The sequence below is a fragment of the Natrix helvetica genome, assembly GCF_964273705.1.
Source record: "Natrix helvetica genome assembly, chromosome: 4".
Taxonomy (NCBI): domain Eukaryota; kingdom Metazoa; phylum Chordata; class Lepidosauria; order Squamata; family Natricidae; genus Natrix; species Natrix helvetica.
Genome location: NC_138550.1, coordinates 84,410,647 through 84,435,649, shown reverse-complemented (window position 1 = coordinate 84,435,649; position 25,003 = coordinate 84,410,647). Strand labels below are relative to the sequence as shown.

General features: G+C 36.0%; 1 protein-coding gene across 2 annotated transcripts in view; it reads left to right on the top strand.

Moving 5' to 3' along the window:
* The window catches only part of CDH18 (cadherin 18), a 660,513-nt gene that overhangs the window by 562,681 nt on the left and 72,829 nt on the right, over nt 1-25,003 (top strand). For both annotated transcript variants that reach the window (XM_081951851.1, XM_081951852.1), the window contains exons 8-10: nt 9,291-9,458; nt 18,483-18,670; nt 23,319-23,572. In XM_081951851.1, coding sequence (XP_081807977.1) covers nt 9,291-9,458; nt 18,483-18,670; nt 23,319-23,572 — 610 coding nt within the window. The remainder of the gene's footprint in view (nt 1-9,290; nt 9,459-18,482; nt 18,671-23,318; nt 23,573-25,003) is intronic.

Below are 25,003 nucleotides of genomic sequence, written 5' to 3'. Positions count from 1 at the left end.
AGACTGAAGAAGTTTGTTGTGAAGTGCAGACACTTTCTGTGACATCAATTCCATTCTCGGGGACTGAGGAAACACACAGCCACATAATTTGCCATGTGGTGTGTGACCACTTGCTTGAGCAGTCACTTGAAGAATAGGTCCTTGAAGACCTATCATACTGGGAACCATCAGGGGTTAGGATAAGTAAAGCTCATGGTTTATTTAACTTGATGGCTAGGTTTTTAGGTTGTCTTCTTCAGCCTCCTTCCTATGCTATCTATACTTCAGCCCTTCATTTCCTCTCTTCGTTCTCAACGCAGAAATCTCAGAATGGCAGGCTTTCTCTCACAACATATAACTTCCTCAGTAATTTTTCCATGTTCTTTCACACATTAAGCAGCTATCTGCTTAACAAACTACTCATGCACATATTTATGCTATGCTAAATATGAACCCAGTGAATGACCTGGAGGATTCCAAATGAGATTTTCTCAACACTTCCCCCAAGTGCATTGTGTTTCCCGAGGACACATGGGTATTTCAAGTAGAAAAATGTCTTTTGCAGCTTTGGATAATATGGCTCTATTTTGAAGAATTTTATTCTGTGTTATCTTGCTAGGATAATGAAAGGAAAATGTGAGGAGAAAGGCTTTATATATTCTTAAGAGTTAATAATCCTGGATTTTGTTTCCTATTAATACTAGCTTAGAATGGCTTTCTTATCATTCCAATATTCTGAAAGGCTAACACTAATTCATACACCATAATCTGATCTGAGTTGATCTGATCTGATCTCATACCATATACTATATATACTTACTATATCTGGCTTGGAAATTAAGTTTGATGCCACTAATTGCTTTCATTATGTTGATTGCAAAAGACAGCATTTAGCTAAAGAAGTGCATCACGAATTTCAAGTCGTTATTTTGATTCTGCAGCAGTTAATGGTCACAGTGAAAAATAATAATTTGCCTAAGCTCTTCAATATGCATATTAATCTTGTTAAATAGTTATTATTGTTTATAGTTATTATGGTATTATCTAGTAAACTATTTCTCCTTGCAAACTGTCCCTGTTCATAATTTTCACATAGAAACAGAACAATATAGAAATATTTCTACAGTCAAGACCTAGTAGTTATCAATTAGCAAATCATCAACTCAATTGTTATTTTAATTTTCTTGTCAACGAATAATAGTTACATAGTTTGATAGATTCAGGGAATGGTGAAATGTTTGCCAGAGAATTCTTAAAGATATTTCATTTTGTTCCTCATATATAATATTTCAACATCTCAATGTCAATAATAAAAGCTGCTTGTCATTCAATATAGAATTCTGACTCTAACAATAAAGAATTTTTTGGAATAACAAAAAACTATTTTGCACCATTTATCCACTTATATGGCCAATATCCAGACATGTCAACCACAAGTTGTCTAACTGTAATGAACATTTTTCTTACAAAAAGACAACAATACGCTATGTTCCGAATTGCTTTAATCAAAATACTATTTTAAACTGCATTTTGAAATTTTACATGATAAGATAAGTATTTAATGTGATATTAATTTTGTATTGTTCCCATTCTACAAGATTTAGCTATAGTTAGATGTATTTAAATAATTTGTTAGTAGCATAACCCTCAGGAATCTCTCTTAGAAGAGGTATAGGTTTATTCACACAACAACTGAGAATTGTGATGAAATTTTGCTCAAAGTGGAGTGTCAGAAGAGGTATAAAGAAATTTGGTTTTATATTTATACATACAGTACATATATGCCTAATAAATGTGTTTATACATCATTTTACCTTGACATATTTTGTAGTGTGCAACACAATACAATTAACAATATATTAAACTACTAGAAAACAAATTATAGTAGCACCCCAGGCCACCATTTATACAGAAAACTCATCACAACAGAATTATTTCTATTGCCTTATGAAAACCTGGACTGGTTGTTTTATAAGCTATCAAACATTTTCTAGAATCCTAAGATCAACAAATAATAATATTGCCTATTACCTATGGATCAAAATCATAGATACCATAAGTAGTAATGTGAACCACACTACAATTATGATGACCCATATCTTCCTGTTTAAGGGAGTCTATCCAATATATATAGACTGATGGTACTAACACTCACCATCAGAAGGCCACATACCACTTCTGCTTCTGAAGGGACTTTTTTTAAAGGCAACATGTGCCCTTCTCTTGTGTCTCTGATCTGATCTGATGTCTAAACTAATTTTCTACCCTTGTCAGGCCATTGTTTTTACATTATCTGACCATCTGTAAGAGGATCATCAGTGGCTAGCTATGCAGATTTCTATCTTCCGAATGATCTGGTATTCAGTTTTACACCAACAGTCATTGAACCATTTTAAAACCTGAGCCAATAGCACATGTCTGAGTCACACACATGGCACATAACTTTATTCTCAACATGTTTTCCATACAATTTTTGCTTCTCTAATTGTCTGGCTGAGAGTCAATTTGGTTAACTAGAAGTTAACTTCTAGTTCTACTTTGGGCTTGTTGGGTGACCTTGGGCATGTCATTCTGTCTGAGCAAGGGCACACCACTTCTGACATCTTGTCAAAAAAACCTATATAAACTTGTTCAGGCAATCAGCAGGAATCAGTGTTGACTTCAAGGCAACACCCTCCCCTCCAAAAAAAAAAAACCCCTATCAGTAAATTTTATCATGGCTTTTTCAGTTATATCAAACTTCTTATACTATTTTTATTGAGATTTAATGCCTTTATCATTTTCATCACATCAGAAACAATGAGTTTGAAATAGTTTTGCCTTATTGTTCCTCACTCTTTAACTTCCAATAACATGGAAGATATTCTTAACAGAATTGTGCATCTCTCAGTTACATTTTTTTCATCTTTAATCCTGTATTTCTACACACCTAAAGAATACATGTTTGTGTGTATATATGCACATATGCTCTCTCTCACACACAGGTGCCCGCTATGTATAAAAAAGAAAATAGATAATGAACTCATCCACAGGAATAATGAACTCACTAGATTTTACTAAAGGTTTAATTGCACAAAACAATTTAAATTCCTGCACTGCTACACATTAGGAGATAGCTAGACTTGATGCTGTAAAAACTAAACAGACTGATGAGTTTAATGGGTCTGATTATTCAGGCATGCACATGAGTAATGTTTCTTCCCAACTTGTCCTTCCTATTAATTATGAAGTTTAACATCAGCTAGCCTTCAATTAGTCAGTGTCCTTCAAGAAAAAAAATTAATAGTGTCATCCTCTGCATGTTTAATTGACTTTAAGTCCAGTTAGTTCAAATGGACCCCCTCTCTTTTAAATGAATGTCAGTTTATCCAAGTTAATATGGGCAGAACATTTCAGAGCATTTATACTCCAGCCAGCTGACAGTATCCTGCTGATTTCTCAGGAGATAATGTTTCAAAGTTTTTAGCCAAGCATTATTGCAACTAATGGCATGGACCTAGAATTCACCTTGTAAACTCTTTAAAATTAATGATGTTGGTCTACTTAGGAGAGCAAAGTTTAATTGAAATCCACACAAATATAAATTCCGAAGTTGTACTTCAGTTCTTAGACCATCCAGTTAAATGCTTTAAGGCACATTGATATTTTAAGTTTTAATGTTGCATTGGTAATATTTCTTACTTTCAAAAGAGCATAGCATATATTCATATGTCATGGAGAGAATTTCCATCATCCGAAAATTCTGTATTTTAAAATATAAAAACACTAAGCTGTTCTCAAATAACTTACATAAGCAGTCACTGTCATAAAAGCTTCACACATGGCTAAGATTTCAAATTCAAAAGCGAAAGAAAGGAATGTTGACTGCCTTTTTAGCAAAACATAATTAGCAAAGAATTTTATGTAATTATCTTGGATTTCATGTATTTTTAATCATGTCAGTTTGTTAATTAAACTACTGAAATGTATTTCACTATGTAAAATTCAGCAAAAGGGATAATATAGTCCTTTAGGAAAATAGTTTTGAAGCTGTGTATGAACAATTAGCATTTTTTAAAAAGTTTGAACGATGAACATGCCTTTAAGCATTCAAAATGTGCTAAGTGTGTGTGTGTCTGTCTGTCTGTCTCTCTGTCTGTCTGTCTTATGGATACTATAAAAGCATTACTACAGTGTTAAGTATTGCAGCTAAACTTCCTTACAGAGGCCTTTTGTAATAAGCTTTTAAAATAATAAGTTCTTAAACTACTTCCCTACCCCATAAAAGTGTGTGAAAGAATTCAGCATAAACTGTATGCTGGTTATCATTACTACAGAGGAAAGCACTTCTTCACAAGACAAATGCAGGAGGTCGTTGTCAAGGTAACCATTGACAGTTGCCAAGCTAATTGTATAGAGGAGCCTGTGTCACATATATCATCCTATAGCAACACTGATGGGCATCTGTCCATGACCCTTTCTGCTGATTAGTTCGTTCTCCATTATCCTGGACAGTAACTTCATGCTTCTGGTAAGACACATAGTCAAAAAAGATTAAACACAAGGTTATGCCATTTAGTCCTCTTCAAGAATGTTGTCTAAATGTTCTTCCCTACTCATAAGCCAAAGACTTTTCTTCCAAGCAGCTAGTGGTAGATAAAGCACCTCATAATATCAGGTCCCCTCAGCAGCCTTCAAGTGGCCTTCATGCTGCAGCACCAACCTTGGAGAAAAAAGCTGAATGATGTAAACAGTAAGAGCAGATTGTAAAGATAAAGATACCTTTCTTTAAAAGAATACATACATTTTTTCTTTTGAGGGGAACAGGTTCTTTGATTGGTGGGATGTGAACTATATAAACTACGAAAAGCTAAGAGACACTAGATTAAGACATTTTTTATAATTTTTTATTGATATTTACTCATCAGATATATGTCTTTCAAAAACTCATTAGTATTGGTAGCACTCCCTTTTCCGATGTTTTCCACATAAACCTGTGAGATAAGCTGAACTGAGAGTGAGTGTCCAAGAATTATCTAGTGGGCTTCCATATTAAACTAAAATCAAAACTGAATTAAACCCATGCCTCCCAACCTTCAACCATAAATCACCTGCTTGCAAGTATAAGTGAAGTGTTGAGTATGATCTTGAATAATGAATATATATATTTCGAAGAACTTGTAGAAATGTTAGATTTTGCCCTTTGGTCTTAGTCCAGTGTTAGTCTTTGATGTCTTCTTTCCACATAAAACAAAAAAGTGGAATTTAAGACTGACATTGGCTTTTAATTTATAATGCATGATGATGATGTTAACTCTTCAGTCGTATCTGACTCTTGGCGATTCTATGGGTTGGGTCTCTCCTCATCTTCTGATCTTTCACTACTTATTTGAGTTGTTTGATACTCTGGATGGTGTCAACTTTGATAGTGTTAGAATGAATGTTAATATATAAGTTATACTTTAACATAAAATTATTATCATCACCTGCACAAATTTGTTATTGTTCATGCTTCTTTGAAACAGAGAGGATGGTGTGCAAATCTGACACAAAGAGCTGTCCTTATACCAGTCTAACAAACACTTACAAATTGTGTGTGTGTGTGTGCATGTGCGTGCGTGCTTACATGTATGTCCACATGCAAGCAAGCGATGGGTTTCACATTTTGTTACCACTGGTTCGCCCCACACACATCTGCTTACTTTGCGCACACACGTCCACTTTGCGGGTGCATGCGCCCCTTTCACACATGTGCTTTGCTCATGTACACATGCCTTCCGCACATGTGCCCGGCCTTAAAAATGTGCCTAAATAGGACTGCATAAAGTCGGGGCAGGGTTAGGGTTAGGGTTGGGTGAACCAGTCCAAACTGACTAAATACCACCTTTGATGCAAACATACAGAGATGGATTGAATGGTTAGATGGATTTAGACGATTAGATGGATTTGACTTGAAATAATGAGCATTCTAGTTCTCCCAGTTCCAGTCTGATTTTTAAAGACCCTCTGCTTTACACAGGAGGAAAAATAAGTAGTAATTCAGAATTCAATAGCCACAGTATCTTGCACTCAAAGCAAAATAAATAGTACTTCATTTCCTTTGAAAGCCATGACTAACTTTTCATATTGATTTTAGTGGGACTGAAATATAATTAGTTTTCATTTAATGTAAATTAAATATTAGAAATAGCTTTGTCTGAACTTTACAAAACTTGATTGCATCAGGTCAAATATGTCAAATTGATGTGTAATAAGGCTGTTCAGTCCTTTGGAATTTTTTTTTTTGTAAAAAATGTGCTTTGGAGTATATGGGGGAATACACATAGTATCTGAATTTCTTCGAGTATCTTCTTCTTTTCCCAAGACTCCATGCAGCTGTTTTAATGAGTATTAACACAGGTCCTAACTTTCTGTTCTTGCAGGTTCTGAAGGATTTTTCATTAACATTTAAAAAAAAACCTAAAGCACTGCTGGTTGCTACTATATAATATAGTTGAACTTCTTATCACAACCAAATCAGGTCCTGACCACAAAATTCACATATATTTTTTCGCAGCTGATTTCCCCTTCTGCACCATTTTTTTCTAAGTGTCATGGCTCAGGACCTAGGTACTTGCGGGATTGCATCCTACCACACACTTCCCTGCGACCGATTCGCTCTCACAGGGAAGGACTCCTCCGGGTGCCGTCCACTAAACAATGTCAACGGGTGGCGCCTAGGAGTAGAGCCTTCTCTGTGATGGGCCCAACCCTCTGGAATGACCTCCCCCCCGATATCAGAACCACCACCAACTTCCGCTCCTTTCGACAAAAACTGAAGACTCACCTGTTCCGTTTAGCCGGCCTGGCCCATTTATAGTTTTATTCTACCTCCTGGCAGATATTTTAATTGGGTATTTTTAGGGTATTTAAATATTGCTTTTAACTACTTTACTTCAGATATGTACAGTTTCTTATTTCTTTCTTATTGCCTCCTCTTTGTGTTTGTATTTTCTATTTATTGATGTGTTTTTATTTGACTGTACACCGCCCCGAGTCCCTTTGGGGAGAGGGGGCAGTATAAAAATCTAAATAAAAGTAAAGTAAAAGTAAATTTCCAAAATTAGATTTGGGTCAAAACCAAATGGAACAAACTATGGTCGTGACCGGAGGTTTTACTGAATTAATGGAATTTATGCCAAATTATACCAAAATAGCTGATGAACTATGACTTATGTTCTATTACCATACCACAACTTATTTATTACCATACCACAATTTGCGTATGACAAACATTTACAGTAATGTATTCTTACCAATGTTTGTTTCCTGCATTTTATTTATTTATTTATAAAATTTATAATGCCACCTGTTCACACATGGCAACTCAAGTGGCTTATGCAAATATAAAAACATTATATATAAAAAATAAAACTAATAGAAGAAAATAATCAAATAATAAATTAATAAAATATACATAAAGCTGGCATAACATTGTGTAGGTAATTAAAATCCAATATTTCTATTCATGGGTGTAAGTTCTAATAAACAGGAACAGAATTTTCAAAGTGGCTAGATATATACCTGCTATTGTAGTAATATTCCTAAGTGGTAAATTTTAAAAACAAATTGAACAATTCTATTTCTTCAAGGGAACATTATTGGAAATGTAAAAGTTAGATACGGTGAACTGCTTGATTCTTTTTAAGGTCCATGTGGAGATTTTTAAAAAAAATCAATAGGAGAACTTCTTACCAGCTGAGGAGAAAAGAGCTGTGGTCTGAGTCATGCACATTCACAATAATAACTATTATGTTTTCAGGCAATAATGTTTTTCATGTAGAGCTTCCTTTGAAAACAATTTGATGACTTCAGCCACTTTGATGCCTGTGACCGTATTATCTTAGTTGAAGATTTGTACTGGCTATTCTTCTCCAAACTCAATTTGTAAAATATTGCTAATCTTTAAAACTTGTTCTATTGAAAAAAAAAATCTGGAATGAATCAGGTGCTGATTCTGATTGTCTCTGTTTGATAATAAAATCTGTATTTTGTAGGAAGTGTTGGTGTGTCTCCATGGTTCTAGGCATCTTTGCCTAGACATGCCTGTACAGGAAGGCAGCCTTATTTCATAATAACAACAATAGAAAAGGCATTTCCACTGATGAAAAAGAATGAAAATATCCGACTTAGATAAAGTTGTTATTCTACTACGTAATATTGTACTAAAATAAGCTGTTTCTGAGTAAGGCCATTCATTTTTTGAAATATTTGTTTGCCTCAGTAAAGTCAGATTATGAAAATAAACATTTTGGAAGCCCCAAAGTCAGAATATTATTTTATGTTACGTTACATTACGTTATGTTATGTTATGTTATTTTATTTATTATTTGCTGCCCATCTTACCATAGGGTAACTTTGGGCAGCGTACAGGTACATATACAATTAAAACATACAATCAAACATTGATACCAAAGACACATGAGGAGGGTGGGGGCAGAGTGGGTGAGAGAAGTGAGATCTGTTATTAATCAACCCACCTCCATTTCACTGTTCCCACACTGGGGTCCCAAGCCAACTGGCAAAGCTACATCTTTAGGCCCTTATGAAAAGGATGTTCTAAAGGGCAGGAGCAACAGCAGAAAAGATCTTCCTCCTGGACCTCGTCGTCTGGAATAGTCAGGCTGAAGTGACCCACAGCATGCCTCCTCTGCCGGCACGATACAGACCAATACCAGTGGGGTGAGATGTCTCACCATTTGATCCATTCATTGAGCAACTTTTTAAGACATAGCCATATCAGAAGGCATATTACCTTTTTAAAATAATTTGATTACATTATTTATTGAGCTCATACAATATATAATCATTTGGTGAGATGTAGGTGTGCGCATATTGGGTTAGATGTGATAGCCAGAGTTTCTCAAGCAGAAATGTCTTTAATATCAATGACCCACAGATGCCCAGCTTCAAGGTTAAGAAGTGCAGGGCAACTACTCCACCAAACCATGGGGAAAACAAGAGAAGGTATAGGATTGAAACTACAGTGAGCATAAAAAAGAAAGTTGCATCTTCATGCAGTCAAGCCATATGAAGGCAGGTGCCCAGGCATTTCTATTTCAATCTGGGCACGAAACCTGACAGCTTGTGTGAATTGGTTTGCTCATTTATTAACAGGTTATCCATCCTTATCACTTATGTGCATTTAATTTCTATGTACAATATTAGTTAATTTGAGATATGAATAGGGGTGGAGTTCTGGGTAATGGCTTACTGGTTGTTTTTTTTAATTTTTGAAGCTTAAAATAATGTTTCTTTCCTGCTCCTCACCCCTTTTTTTGATAACACTACAGGAGTCATAAGAACAGCTCTGCATAACATGGACAGGGAAGCCAGAGAACATTATTCGGTTGTCATTCAAGCCAAAGATATGGCCGGACAAGTTGGAGGGCTATCGGGATCAACCACAGTAAATATCACACTCACCGATGTCAACGACAATCCTCCCAGGTTCCCTCAGAGTATGTAAAGGTTTGATCTGATTTATTTTTTCCCATCAAAAACAGTCTGCTGTTACAATTTGAGGGAGATTTTTTTTTAAAATGAAGGATGAGCTGTGAAAAACAATCAAGATATTTGACAGTGACACACCATATTCACTAACTCCTAAGAAATAGCATTTTCAGTGCTGCTTATCTTCATCTTCACTTAGCAAAATCTTCTACTCTTTATTCTTTTCTGCTTTCATGGATGCAAGTATATACGTACAGGTAGACTTCAGTTAATGACACACTCGTTCAGACACCACTCAAAGTCACAAAGGCCCATGGTACAGTGGACCATCCAAAATTACTTATGACCAATCCTTGAGGATTTAGCCATTCCAGCAGCCCAATAACCACGTGATTACGTTCCAGCTGTTTGGCAACTGGCTCACATTTACAATGTTTGTAGCATCCCACAAACACATGATCACCATTGTGACCTTCTCTGCCAGCTTGTGGTAACAAGCAAAGTTAATGGAAAGCCAGCAGAGAATGTCCAAGTTGCTCCAGTAAATTGATCCTGATCCCACCATTTTTTCTCCCAAGAAAAAACGCCCAACTACTGAGTACAAGATCTTGGGGATATCGTACTTCACGGTGTGCTTCTGCCCATAGCAACATCACACTCACATTCCATAGTGCACACCTGCACTACTCTCTGCATTCATATTCAGCTGTAGCAGCCACACACATCTCGCCCAGCCACATTTGCTTTTGTAGCATGCCACCGTAGCCAAATGCATGTCCCCCTGCACTCCTCAGCAGCTCCCCATCCAAGCACATTTGAACTATGACAGCCACCTGTGCACCCTCTTGCACTCTGCAGCAGCATCCCCAGCTACCTGCACCCAGTCATCCCTGGCCTTGCCACACTCCATAGAACTCATCTGTCTGTCACATGGTGTGAGCCTCCTGGGACTTGTAACTTCTTGGGAAGTAAATCACAAATCATGATTATATGAGGTCCTTATTTAACAATTTGTAATCCTCACTTAATGACAGCATTGGGTACTTGCAGGTTTGTAGTTGCTACACGATGCGGTCATGTACATCAGGTTTTACAACCACATCACTTAGCAATGGGAATTCTGGTCCCAATTCCCATTGTTAAGCAAGAACTAGCTGTAATAAAGTAATGAGTGTATGATGGAAAACATGAGTCTGGAAATCTGAACCAACATGTCTGGATCATAATTTAATTGGAAGCACTTTATTATTTATTTATTCAATTTTTATTCATAAGAAGCAAATTTTAGTCAGCAAAATGTTTTTCCCTGTTTTCGCTCACTCACTCCATCTTCCATTCTCTGTTTTTTCCCATTTTGTTCAGCAAATACTGTAATTGAGGTAATAATCCTTCCATTTAGAAATGACAAGGAAAGGGTTAAGCACCTCTATATTTTTTCCATCATATTATGCATGGAAACAATGCTTTTCACCAAAGAAAAGTTGACTTAAATACCCACATTAATGTTTGCCACCAAATCCTTAGTTTAATATTGAATAGGCAGAAAATTGTATAATTAATGCATGTTGGTTTTCTTTTAATCGGTGAGATGAAACAAATTAAACACCTTTTTCTCTATGTATTTGACATAGGATTTAACTATTAATGCAGAAAGACGCAAAGTGCATTATCTGGAAGAGAGTTTCAATAAGCTATTTCAATATTAAAATCATGTTTGAATATCAAAATACATTAATTTTAACCTATGCCTGTATATGTTTACACGCAATAGCAAAAAAAAAAAAAAAAAAAAACAACTGCTGGTCACCCCAAGAAATTACACAAAAGACTTATTGATACAAGTTATGAGTTATTTGCATATTATAAACCTTCATAGTTATCTGTATTTCTTTATGAATTCTAAAATCAGCTTCTTTTCTTTTGGAGAAGGCTTCAAAGGGTAGCTGCTCTACAGTTTCCTGGGTTTTATAGTTTTAAGTATCAATAGAAGATAATATTTGTAGCTCATGGTTGAACTGTGGGGTCCTTGACGCTCTCTGAGCTTGGTGATTTTCTTATTAATTTCATTACCAAACTAGGTAGCATCATCAGTAACTCAGACAACACTACAGACACCCTAGTTTTAAGTCCTGGTGTATTAGAGCTATGAGGCCATTGTATCAGTGTGCAGAATTATTGGCATCAGACATCAGATAATCACCATATATGGGGTAATTTTTATTAGAGGACTAGCTGAAATTTAGTGGTAGAGCAGATACTTTGTATGACATCTCCAGCTAGGATTGGAAGTATTGCTCTTGACAGCTGCTGATATTCAGTATTCATTGGACTAAACTAAATTCAGAGTAAGGCAACCTATAATATATTTGCTGCAAGTTTCTAACTAGAGCATGGGGAAAGGATCACATAAAGCAACACAGACCTTAGATAGAATTGTAGAAACAGAGACTGGCAATGAGACTGTTTTTCTCACAGTTGTAAATATTCATTGATTGGATAATGGTACTATTTTTAACATCATCATGACCAAACAAAACATGTTTATTCAAAAAGAAAGATCTCTTACTTAGATCAAATAAAGTTTCTGTCTTACAAGGTGATTTAAGATTGCAAAACAGAGAAGATGAAGAGAGACATGATAACAGTCATGGAATACTTGAAGAATGGCTATAGGGAAGACTGCATGGATTTATTCTTCAAAGCACCTTGAGCGGCGAACAAGAAACAATGGATGCAAGCTCATTAGAGGGAGATCCAACCTGAAAATAAGAAGGAATTTCTTAACAGAACCATTAATCAATGGAACAGTTTGCCTTTCAGAGCTGTGGGTGCTCCTTCACTGGAAGTTTTTTTTAAAAAAATTGGACAACCATTTGTCTGAGATGAGGACTCCTGCCTTAGTCATGGGGTTGGACTAATAGATCTCCATGTTTTTTTTTTAAAAAAAACTGGATTTTTAGTGTTCACTCTGTTCAAACTACAGTATATGACCTTGCTAAGTATAAAGGTGCCAGCAGTTTTCAAATACTTTTCAATAATGATCTCTTCAGAGAATGGTGAATGATTGACAGCGCTTCATTTAAGTGTATCATGTACATTAATTTCCTTTCTTACAAATAGACTTGCATGCAGCAGACCTCCAATGTACTTGAGTGTTCTTTCATTAAAAAAAGAAAAAAAAGCATACAAAAGAAAGCCAATGTTTTGTATCTTTTATTGAAGAACATAAATAGATAAGGTAAAGAGTTGAAGTGCATAGATGACTAGTTTAAAAGATTTTTTCATGACACAAAATTTTCTCACCTGGAATCTAGATTTCTTTTTTCTTTTTCTTTTTTTGTAGATGAAGTGAAAAACTAAATAGATATGCATTAAGTGCTTTTGTGGGTAAAGGTATTTACTCAATTGGTAGAAGAAGAAAAATTCTCAAGATTTCTACCATATTTACTACAGTTTTTTTTTTCTGAGCCATGTACCATGGCTTAGAAGAAGTACCATGTACCTTGAACTTGAGACACAGAAGGGGTGGGATACGACTGGTACGCCATGGTACAGACATATTGGTGCCTGCTGGGAGCACCAGGTACTGTTCCGTTACAGTGCTCTGGAGGGCCCACCCTGTATTTGAGCAGATCGGGGCTTCCGCGCATGCGCAAAGGAGAATACGGTGCCTGCATGATGCGCTGCCGAGCAGCTGGAGCATCTTGGGCACTAAGTACGCATGTGTACGCTGCAAACATGATCCAGAACCCACCACTGAGACACAGGTATCAGATTATTTGGCACTGCTGTCTTTGCCATCATCAAATAATACTGTCTATGGGACACTAATATATAGGGAAAAGCTGGCCTTTTCAAAAATAATTCCTGCTCTTCCTGGGAGTGGCTTTTCATAATTGTATACATTACTGCTGTTTGTAAAGGATTATTTACTTTCTGGATTGATGTACACAAGGTAAATGATAACTTATTTGGTAGGAATCTGTCATGTCTTACATCAGTATAGAATATTTGAGAGCACAATTTATCGCTTCCTTGTAGATTAAATACAGGGACACAGTGGTTCAGTGGCTAAGATGCTGAGCTTGTCGATCAGAAAGGTTGGCAGTTTAGCAGTTCGGATTGCTAGCGCCACATAGCGGAGTGAGTTCCCGTTACATGTCCCAGCTTCTGCCAACCTAGCAGTTCAAAAGCATGCAAAAATGCAAGTAGAAAAATAGGAACCACCTTTGGTGGGAAGGTAACAGTGTTCCGTGTGCCTTTGGCATTTAGTCATGCCGGCCACATGACCATGGAGATGTCTTCAGACAGCAATTGCTCTTTGGCTTTGAAACAGAGATGAGCACCACCCCCTAGAGTCAGAAACAACTAGCACATATACAGTATGTGAGGGGAACCGTTACCTTTATCTATAGATTAAAATGTGGTGGTTTTTTTCCCCTAATAGTCATGTGCCCTCCAAAATGACACTGCAGGAAACCATCAGATTAATGAGAAGGAAGCTATATCCAAACCAGAGAACTGTTAAAAGGCAAATTAGATTTTTCAAATTCAAAGGCACACTCACACATTCGAAAAGCTGGTAACAATGAATACTATGTCCATTTTGAAGAGCAGGTATGAACCTTATCCATGCTAATTCACCCATTGAATTCACTGATTGGGATGAGGTCTATTGCCTAAAATTCAGAGAAAACTCATATGCAGCAATAGTTAGTCATTAACAAAGGGGGACAAGAAAATAATAGATTAACTCCACCTTCTGTAGCTAGAAGACAGGGCATGCAAACCTTTAGCAGAACAAGCACTGCCCAATACAAGTCAGGTTCAATGACCAGCATTGTTTTTTTCTATTGAATCCATGGGTTATCAACAGTCAAATTTGCTCATCATTACTTCTACTTTATCCAGTTTCTTTTTTCTTCTCACCTCTCTGATTACCACTTCTTTTCCCAATTCAACATCAGCAGGGACTCTGGCAAGATGACTTTGCTTTGAGCAACCTCAGCAAAGGTAGCTGATATGAAATGTTCTTCATGGAAGCCTGGATCCATGACAAACAACAGGATATATGGTTGAATGCAGACATGTTACATGGACAGATACAAACATTTATATATAGTATAGTGCAATTCATGGAAATTATATGAATAGAGATATGAATAGAGTTTCTGGTCCATTTCAATACTGAATAGGAGTCTCATTTATTTAATATTAATGTGGCTATCCATTTCATAGCAATGGCATGATAGTCATTCATTCATTCATTATTTTTCTATCCTGTCTTTGTTTTTGCAAGGCAGTATACATAATGTTCCCACCTCTTATTTTCCCCACAAATCAACAACTTTGGAAGGTGGACTGGGTGATGGGAAAGTGACTGACCCAAAGTCACCCAGTAAGCTTTTGTATCCAAACAGACTTCAAGTTTATAGTCTAACACTTTAATCATTACACCAACCTGTCTTCATGATGTCAAATGAACAAGAACTTTGGTTGAACTTCTGTGAGATGAATAAATGAAAGAAATATGATCACATTTGCATAAAATGAACAGAAATGGCATTCACCTATGAAAAAATATATGATCCTGTCATGAAAAGGACACTTTTTCAATGAAATTGTCCATTATGTTCAAAGATTGCAATGTGCACACAGACACCCTGCAAATTAAAATAAAATAGCTGTGTTGTTTTTCTTCCTCAAGAGTTTTATGTTCATTTTCAATCACCTCCCATATTGGTCACATCATTAAAAAATAATAACATCATAAAGCAAGATGAGTCACAATGAACCATATTTTTTAGAATTTCTCTTCTCCTGTTCCCTTTTTAATATAGCAACAAATGTTTACATCCTGTTGCCTCTGTGCTTTGTGTGGAAAATAATGAGGGAGGGCTTCTCATCATTTCAAAGTTGCACTCTTTTTAGTACTGTGCTATTTCAAGCTCTGGCAAGTACTTTTCTTTATGGTTCACACTTTGCTATATCCAGCTGTTTAGGGGGACAACAGCAAAATGTTGGTAGGCTGGGCTTAATAGGAATTAGAGAAGACAAGATTTGACTTCATCATCCTAAATTGCAAAAAACAAACAAAAACCCTTATCTGATCTCACTTGGTATTGGTGATCTGATTTTGTATTACCAAGCATAATAGTTTTTATACACATCACAGCTGTTGCCAAATACTGTCAACTGCTTTGTAACTGATGCTTTTAAGAACTACTCAATCCAGTCCAAGGATGACAACATAGTGAGGAAGTGAAGAAAGATGTTGTTAGGGACATTAGTACTATTCTTAGTACTAAATTGTACTAAATTAGTACTAAAAATGGGAAAGACTGTGAACAGATTTTCAACCTGAGTCTTCTTCAGTCGTATTCAAACATTTAAACACCACATTATGTTCCTTTAAGAAGATTAAATGCAAAGTGAAAAAAAAAATGTCCACAGCAAGATGCACTTCCAGAAGAAAGAAAGGAATTGCCATTGTTGCAAAAACATTGTTGGGAATCCGTTTTCTTTCATTGATTGTTCCCTCTGTTGTCTGTAATTGAATAAATTGTCCAATCTTCTCTTGACAGAAAATAAGTGTGGTTCTTAGAACAGATGGGTGTGTCCTTATTGAAGATGTTTGAGTGCTCATGGTTTACAGGAAACACAGCCCACTTTTAATCCAAAGTCCAAACTCTTGTCAACTATTTTTAGAATGAGACAGAGAGAAAGAGAGAAGTGGGGGGAATTGCTTAAAGCTTTTCTGTATTGTTTATAAATTTAAAACGTATCATCATTAAGTACTGACAAACTCAAAAGATAGAGGGACATATTAAATATTGCATCAGACAAATTCAGCTCATAGTTACTCATAAATTGCTGGAAAAAGGGTGAGTTTCAAATAGCATGTACACGGATTTGCAGGACTCCAGAATGAACAGCTACTTTATGGAAGGCATCTAATGCACACACGGACTAGTTTTTTTTTCTTTTTTCGTTTCCGCTATAATTTTGCATTAGTGAGGCTAAAACCAATTTTGTTCTATTTATTTTGTACAATGACAATAAAGACTATCTACTGTTTTGCACAAAAAGAAATACCTTTGATGTATTTATCATAAATGATATGTAGTAATAACTGGATACTGAGGACATTTTGCTAATTACAAATGGATTCAAAACCTTTTCTCCTACTTCTTGATTTACCATATTAATTCTGAACCTGTTGAATTTTGAATTCCCCCACCCCTGCGTGCATGCGTGCGCGCGTGCACACACACACACACACACACACTTCTTCCAGCCTACATGTCTCAAGATAGCCAAATGTTAATTTCAACTGTATTGCAATACCCACTGCAGTCATAATTGCAGATTTCTGAGCCCCGGAGCGCAAGTACATTTTTGTTTCTTTTCATCTTAAGGTCAGATGGTGGGTGCACAAATGTTCTCTTAAGAAATAATCTGATTCAGCGCAATACAGTTTTGAATGGTAAAGTTTCTTACTATTGCAAGGCACATCAATGTGGGAGGAGGAGAACTCATTTCCGGGTTTTTTAAATTGCTTAGCTTTTAACTCAGTGAAATTTACAGACCTTGTTTCCTTGGCCATTTGAGAGGCAAGAACGATGCGAGCTCAAAAGTGTTGTATTTTTTCCCCTCTATGGATTCAAAGACATAGATACTGTTACAGTTCCAAAGTCAAACAATTTAGGGAAACAAAAGACAGTATCTTAGATCCTTTATGTTCATTTAAAATTTTACTACACTTAAACTAGTGAGTCACATTACACAGCGTGACTTCTAAGTATATAACTTCTAAGAATATAACATAAATGAGTCCCAAAGAAAGCCGGTGCTTCTTCACACTCAATGAAGTTATGGAATTGGTCAAAGGAACAACTGTTATGGCCACTGGCTTTGATGGCTTTTAAAGATTACTTCAGAATTTCAACTTCTACAGCGATGAATAACAGCAGTAGGCTGTTGCTTTTACTTCATGTTTGTCGGATTCCCATTCAAAGTAGAATATTAAGCTAGGGCTACAGTGTGTCCAAAAGAGCTTTAGCTGCATGGTGTCATTGCTCTAGCAAGATTTACATGTTCTTTCAATCTTTGGGCAGAATAATTTGGGATTTTAGAGGCACTACAAGTTTTCTTCTTGAAATGACGTACTCTTTACAAAAGAAATCTTCTGAGATTATTTTCTTTGAGAGTTAACTTCCTTTTGATCATTGTGCTTTGGTACCCAGCACATATTTTATTTCAGCACGATTTATTGGTATGCAAATAAAACACGGAGGACATTGTTGAAACAAGCAACATTTTCTATTGGTTTTTTTTTACCTCTCTTAAGTAGCAACTTTTAGTAACCAGTCCTGTAGTTTGGGATAAATGAGAGTAAGTGGATAATCTAATTCTGCTATTCCTTGGACTCTACAACTTGTATAAACAAAATTTCTACAGCAATGAATAACAGCAGTAGGCTGTTGCTTTTACTTCATGTTTGTGGGATTTTGGTAATTTACAGGGTTATTTAACAGGATTTGTGTTGGAAGCTAGCCATTGTCCTAGCATATTTTCTGAACAAGACCATCATGTTCAATCATAATGTGATTTCCTTATTTTGGCATAGCATGCTGAACACACCAATTGTGTTTTGTTAATTTGGATGGTGTAAAATACCTGTGGGTAACTCTCATTGCCTGGATATCTATTTTGGGTAGGACTTAGAAAATGCTGTTGCCCATTTCCAAACATACTGCTTCATCCCCAGGTAAAAATAAAAAGATGGAATGCATGATGATGGCAGTGACACATATGTGTAATTTGTTTGTTTTGTTAGAATTCTTTATTTTGTTGTTTTGTTCCTCCAGGGATCAGTATCCCACAATCTTTATAATCAGTCTAGAACAGATACTATAAATTGATGATACAATTCATGTTTCATGTATTTCATTGAATTTGTCCCTTCTGTGTTGATTTTGAAATCCTTCTTAAACTGTATTACTGCCTCATCATATTTTTATATTTTTCAGAACATTATCAGCTGTATGTTCCTGAATCAGCACAGGTTGGTTCTGCTGTAGGCAAGATCAAGGCCACTGATGCAGACATAGGGTCAAACACAGACATGAAATACAGTATCATAAACGGGGATGGTTCTGGAATATTTTCTATATCAACTGACAAAGAAGCACGGGAAGGAATTATTTCCTTGAAGAAGGTAAGCAAAATGATAGCAAAATATTTCTTTGTGAAAGATATTAAAAATCCTAGAATCTTTGGCAAATTAGAACCTAACAAGATATTTGTTTAAATCTAGAATTGTTTCTAATGTGTGTCTGGAAATATACTATTTCAAAAGGAACATAATTGAATCCAAAATCTGTTCAATGCTGGAGTTGACCCTAAAATCATTTTCCTCTAACTGGTCTCCAGTGGAGAAAGAGCACCAATTGGAAAAATACAAAAGGGACTAGTGGAAAGTGAATCATGACCAGACAAAAGAATCCTATCCTAATTCAGTTTCACCATACTTTAAAAAGTAGCATCTTCTTTCTATATAACTTGGCAATTCATTGTTTAAACCAAGGACTCTCAAAATATTTTTTGAGATGAGGATCATTCCCTTCTTTGAATGGCAACCCAGGAGTCATATTCTGACATGAAGATGATTTTGGGGGGATTTAATATATTCCATGTCATTAAAAACTGCATATTATTAGCAACTTTTGGAAGAGTTTCGGTGGCTATACCTGATATGCCATGTATACATTTTCTGGGACATTAAGTCCTATTGAAATTGATAGATTTCATCATCAAACATACATGAAGTCTCAAGCCAACTTTCATCTTTGGTTGCCATAGAAATGAAGAGATAGATGAGCACATCTTTAAATATGAAAAATTCATTCTACAATTATGTATGTATGGCTAGCCCATCCTCAACCATGATAATGCATTGGATTATTTATTTATGGCCAAATCATTCTCTTTGTGTGTGTGTCTCTGTCTCTGTCTGTCTCTGTATCTGTCTATGTCTCTCTGTCTCTGTGTGTGTGTGTGTGTGTGTGTGTGTGTGTCTCCTCTCTCTCTCTCTCGACCCAAGAGTTGTTCAATAGTAGGAATAGAAGGAAAGAACTATGTGATCCTGAGCAATTGAACAAAAGATGGGGTATAAATCTAACTAGTTAAATAGAAATTGCTTATAAAATGTATTGTATTCCATATGGAATGAGACAACTTGCTGCAGCCAGCTCGTCATGGCCATCTCACTGTGGTTGATTTTCTGTGGCTATTTCATTATGGCCAACTGGCAATGGCCAATTTGCAGCCAACCCAGCACAGGCAACTGGCCATGGTGTCGCTTGCTGCAAGACAACTGGTCATGTGACAATTCAACATGTGGTTACATAGGATAACTCAACACAATAAATATTATCCACCACTGTTTCTTCAACCTTATATCCATTGACAAGAATGGAAATAATGGCAGATAACATTTATCACTTTAAGGCATCCCACATGAATTGTCTTGTGGCAAGTTGTCCCACGTTGAGTTGGCCATGGCAAGTTGGCTGCGGCAAATTGACCACAGCAAGTTGTCCTAGACTCCAACCCAGATGTCCTACTCTCCCAGACACTCATGAAAATTCTTGCTGGCATAAATAATAATATCTCCTAGAATTTCAAAAAAAAAAGATGGTGATTCACCCATGAAAAAATAATTCATATAAATTGCTACATTAGTGCCTGCTATATCTAAAGATGACATTCCATTGTTACACATAAATACAATCCTCTTAAATATTCAGTTGACATATAGAAAAAAATTAAAGTAGGTATAGAATGGAGCTGTGCACACTATCTGCTGCTTTTCTTTCTCTTACTTCACCTCTGTAATCAGAGTTTTGAAGCAGAACCCTAATACTAACCTCTCCACTTCCTCTTCCTTTTCTGCCTACCAGGATTGATTTAATCTCTGGCTTTTAGCAGGTTAACTTGGCCTCAGCTTTATGGTAGCCTTGACTCTAATGCTTAAGGAATGTGTAACTTGGCAAGAACCTGCTATTTCACACTTTATCTATGAATAATATTTTAAATATGTATACCTACCAATATTTATTTCACAGGAGGACATTAAGCTAATATTCCACTGTGTGTATTTATGGAAATAATGATAAGGTGCAAATGAAAATGTCAGAGAGAAATTCTTTCAGTGCATATAAGCCTTTCAGCTCCTCAAGAAATTGCATAAAACGTTAGATTAGCAGAATAAGTAATAAATAATGGTCACTGACATTATCCATATTTTCATGCTTGATCTGAAAAAAAGCATTGATAATTCAAGCATTTAAGGTAACAATTCCCCTTCTGCCTTCTTTTTTTCAACTGCATTATCCAGATAGGTCCTTGAGAAGATAAAATAAATAAATATAAGTTACTTGAGTTAATTTTCAATGAACATTACCACATCAACTCCTGTTTCATATGCAAAGCACCATGAAGATATATTAGCCACATTCTCATTTCCCTCCTCCCTGATTGAATCCTTATCCAAGATGAGGTCTGCATAGTATCAACCTTGTAGGGAGCATGTGTGCCTCGGCCTTCCATGTTCATGTTATTCAGCAGCTAATTTCAGGAGATGTTTGATCAATCAGCTTTACATGACTGCTGATTTTCCCCACTGAACTGCTAGCCATGTAAAGTAGCCTGGGAGATCTAGCAAACTTTTTGATGAACCTCCAAATGGATCTGAGTGGCAGACAGAATAGTATGCACAGCACAACATGTTTTGTTTGGGGTGGTTTTTTTTGGGGGGGGGGTGTTCTTATAATTGAGAAAACAAATGATTGAAGGAAAAGTCAAGGATCCATTCAAAATGGCAATGTATTAAAAATCAGTGCCAATACCATAGTGATGTAGTTCCAGGAGTGCCAGGTCCTGAATTACATTAAGACCCTAATGACCCTTAATGAGAAAGCAACCATAACAGCCATGGTGAGGCAGTGGTTAGAGTGCAATACTGCAGACTACTTCTGCTGCCTGCCTGCTGCCTGCAATTTGACAGCTCAAATCTCACTAGGCTCAAGGTTGATTCAGCTTTCCATCCTTCCAAGGTGGGTAAAATGAGGGGGCTTTGTTGGGGGCAATATGCTGACTATGTAAACCACTTAGAGAGGGCTGCAAAGCACTGTGAAGTGGTATATAAGTTTTAATGCTATTGCTAATGCTATTGAACAAACTTGATTTGTGATAGATTGTTTGACCCAAATAAAGTAGACATATGGTTAAGAGAATGTGAACAAGTAAATTCAGACTTACTCTTAGGTATTGTACATACCAGTGGTGGGTTGCAGGTGGTATGCCCCGGTACAGGCATACCGGAACCAGGCCGGAGCGCCAGATGCTCTGGAGGGCCCACCTGCCTGCCCTCGCTCCTTACCTGTGCTTTAAGCTTTTGGTGCTTTTGCGCACAACACATATGGCGCATGTGCGACACTGCTGAGCCACTGGAGCATCGCGGAGGCTTGCGGAAGCCTCGCGCATGCATGTGAGGGACACCGTGGCCCAACCGTACCGGTTGGAACAGAATCCGGAACCCACCACTGGTACATACTAATGTTATTATGTAAATAATATTGTCTCAAACTTTCATAAACAGTTTATTATTAAATGTTGATAAGAAATAGAGGCAAGTATTTCATAAATATTTGATTTCAAAGTTTTCATCCATACTTGGAATTTTTGGCATTATAAAATAATCCACTCTCATCTCTATTCTAATTAATGTGTATCAGTCAAAAATTAGTTCAAAGGAACATTGCTTTAAATTATTCAATAATTTAAACTCTCATTCAATTTACATATTATGTAATTATTTGTTGCCAATAGGAAAATATAGACTGGGGATCAGAAAAAAGATAATCCCATGGGAGAAAACACACAGACACATATGCAAAAGCTTACTAGGAGATATCAGAACCATGAGTAGTGGGTTTTTAAAAATTGAATCTCAGGATTGTAAACTCAAGCAAAGATATTGCAGGCAACTATGTGGTAAAGGATGCTCGAGCCAGTAACCAAGCACTATACATGTTAATTTTTTTTGAAGGTTCACTCAAACTCATTTACAGGAAAAGGCAGATGTAATTGCATACTTTGTCTATCTTTCAAACTCCTTTGAAGATTTTTACTATATTTCTGCAACAGATTTCCAGATTTACCAACTAAATGCTCGACCCATAGATATGCTGTCCAACCCCACCACATGTCACTGCCTAACAGAGCACATGAGCATTTAGTTGGTAAATCTGAAAATCTGTTGCAGAAATATAGCAAAAATCTTCAAAGCAGTGTGAAAGATAGACAAAGATAGACAAAGTGCCTAACAGAGCACGAGTACAAAAAAAGGTATCTTTTTTTTTCAATGCATAAATACAAGTCAACATTTGCAGCTGAAGACTACCTGAGGATGATTAATATTGTACTATTGAAAAAGAGATAGACTGGAAATTTGTCAGAGCAAAAGAGCTCTTAGAAAAAAATGACTTCAGTGGGTTTAAATACAGCTTAAATACAGTGGGTTTAAATACAGTATTTTGTTCAATAGTTTCACGCAAAGGAAGTGGATTTTTTAAACTAAAAGAAGTATTAACAAAAAGAGTACTATAAATCTAGCACAAATTAGTGAGTGGTTGCCACTATAATAAGGGAGCTGTTACCACTAGAACTGTTTTAAATGTCACAGAAACTATAACCATACATGGCAATGCACGTAAGGTAATGGAAAAAACTGCATTTTATACTGAGAATTAAAAAAGAAAAACCTCTCCATAGTAATGCAACATTATTTTTTCTTCCCACAGCCACTCAACTATGAAAAAAAGAAATCCTATACTCTTAGCATAGAAGGAGCAAATACCCACCTCGATTTCCGCTTCTCACATTTAGGACCCTTTAAAGATGTGACTATGTTGAAGATCGTTGTTGGAAATGTGGATGAGGCACCATTGTTCACTCTTCCATCCTACATCATGGAGGTTTATGAAAATGCAAAAATTGGAACTACTGTGGGCACAGTAACGGCACAAGATCCAGATAGTGCTAACAACCTTGTAAGGTAAGGTAGTATTAACAGCTCTTTGTAACAGTGGAAGTGGGTGATGGATTGAACACAGGTTATCAAGTGGTCACCAACCTTTCCTATTCCTTTCCATCCCTTCTCCAAGTTCATTCTCAAACTGATACTGTAGCTACTGTAACATGTTCAATTTGGACTAGGCTGAGGGTTATGGGGAACATTTTTTATTTTTTTTAACTTATACAAATGTTGAGATTGTCTGAGGAAGTTAATACTTCACTATTTTCTTCAGTGATTGATTTGCTTGCATTATTGGCCCCCTTACAGTAAAACTACCAATGCAGAGGATTTGTATCTTCAATGTTATATTTCAAGTAAGATTGAAGTCTACATTATATTGGTGAGAAGATATCCAACTTTCAGTATGTTTGGATAAAAGGATCCCTAGAGAAATTATTTCTGCTTGGAACTTTCAGACAATTCTAGGCAGAACACTTTGGAGTGAACTATTTGGTGGTGTTTATTCATCTCATAAAGATGTTTTGTTTTGATTTGATTTATGGCATTTATCGATCCAGCCATTGTGGTTTTCATAGGCCATAGATTAGCCTATTGTGGGAAAACTTTCATTCAATATTTATTTTAAAACATTTACACCGTATAATTGCATACTTTATAAGCAATTCTGGGTGGCTTCCAATCAAATATAAACTGGTTTTTTAAATATATATATATATATATATATATATATATATATATATATATATATATATATATATATATATATATATATATATATATATATATATATATATATATATATATATATATATATATATATATATATAAAATACTATTTTACAAAGGGGGGGGGATACATGTTTGTTTTATTAGCAGTGACCAAGCATTTTTTGTAGTGTTGTTGACTCAATGATTGAAGCATTTTGAAAGTTTTTCTAGATTTTGGAAATCAACATACAAGTATTTGCTTAATTAATGAAATATAAAAGAATCTATAATGAAAGCATCCTTTATATACTTAAAGGGCCCATGTGTATTTAAGAGAAGAGTGTTTAAGATCATTATACTACATGTACCTAGAAACCCAATGTCCCATATCTGGTTTGACAAAGGCTTTTTTTTAACTGCTACTTCGTACATTTTGCAATATTGTTGTAGAACTAAAACCATGGCCAAACTGACAAATTGCAGTAATATACAGTTGAAGGACTGTAACTATGTACAGGCAGGCAGAAGATAAACAGGGTGCATCCATGAACATCAGTCAGAAGACACACTGAAAACTTAAAAAGCTATAATGCATGGACAGACTAAACCACTTAACATTTTCAACTGAGAAACTGATTTGTGATTCTGCCTTTAAGTCTCAATAGTTCCCAATTATAAGTGTATTTCATGTCTTCAATTAGATTACCTTTAGTTGTCTATGAGTAGCAAACCTCGCTGTTC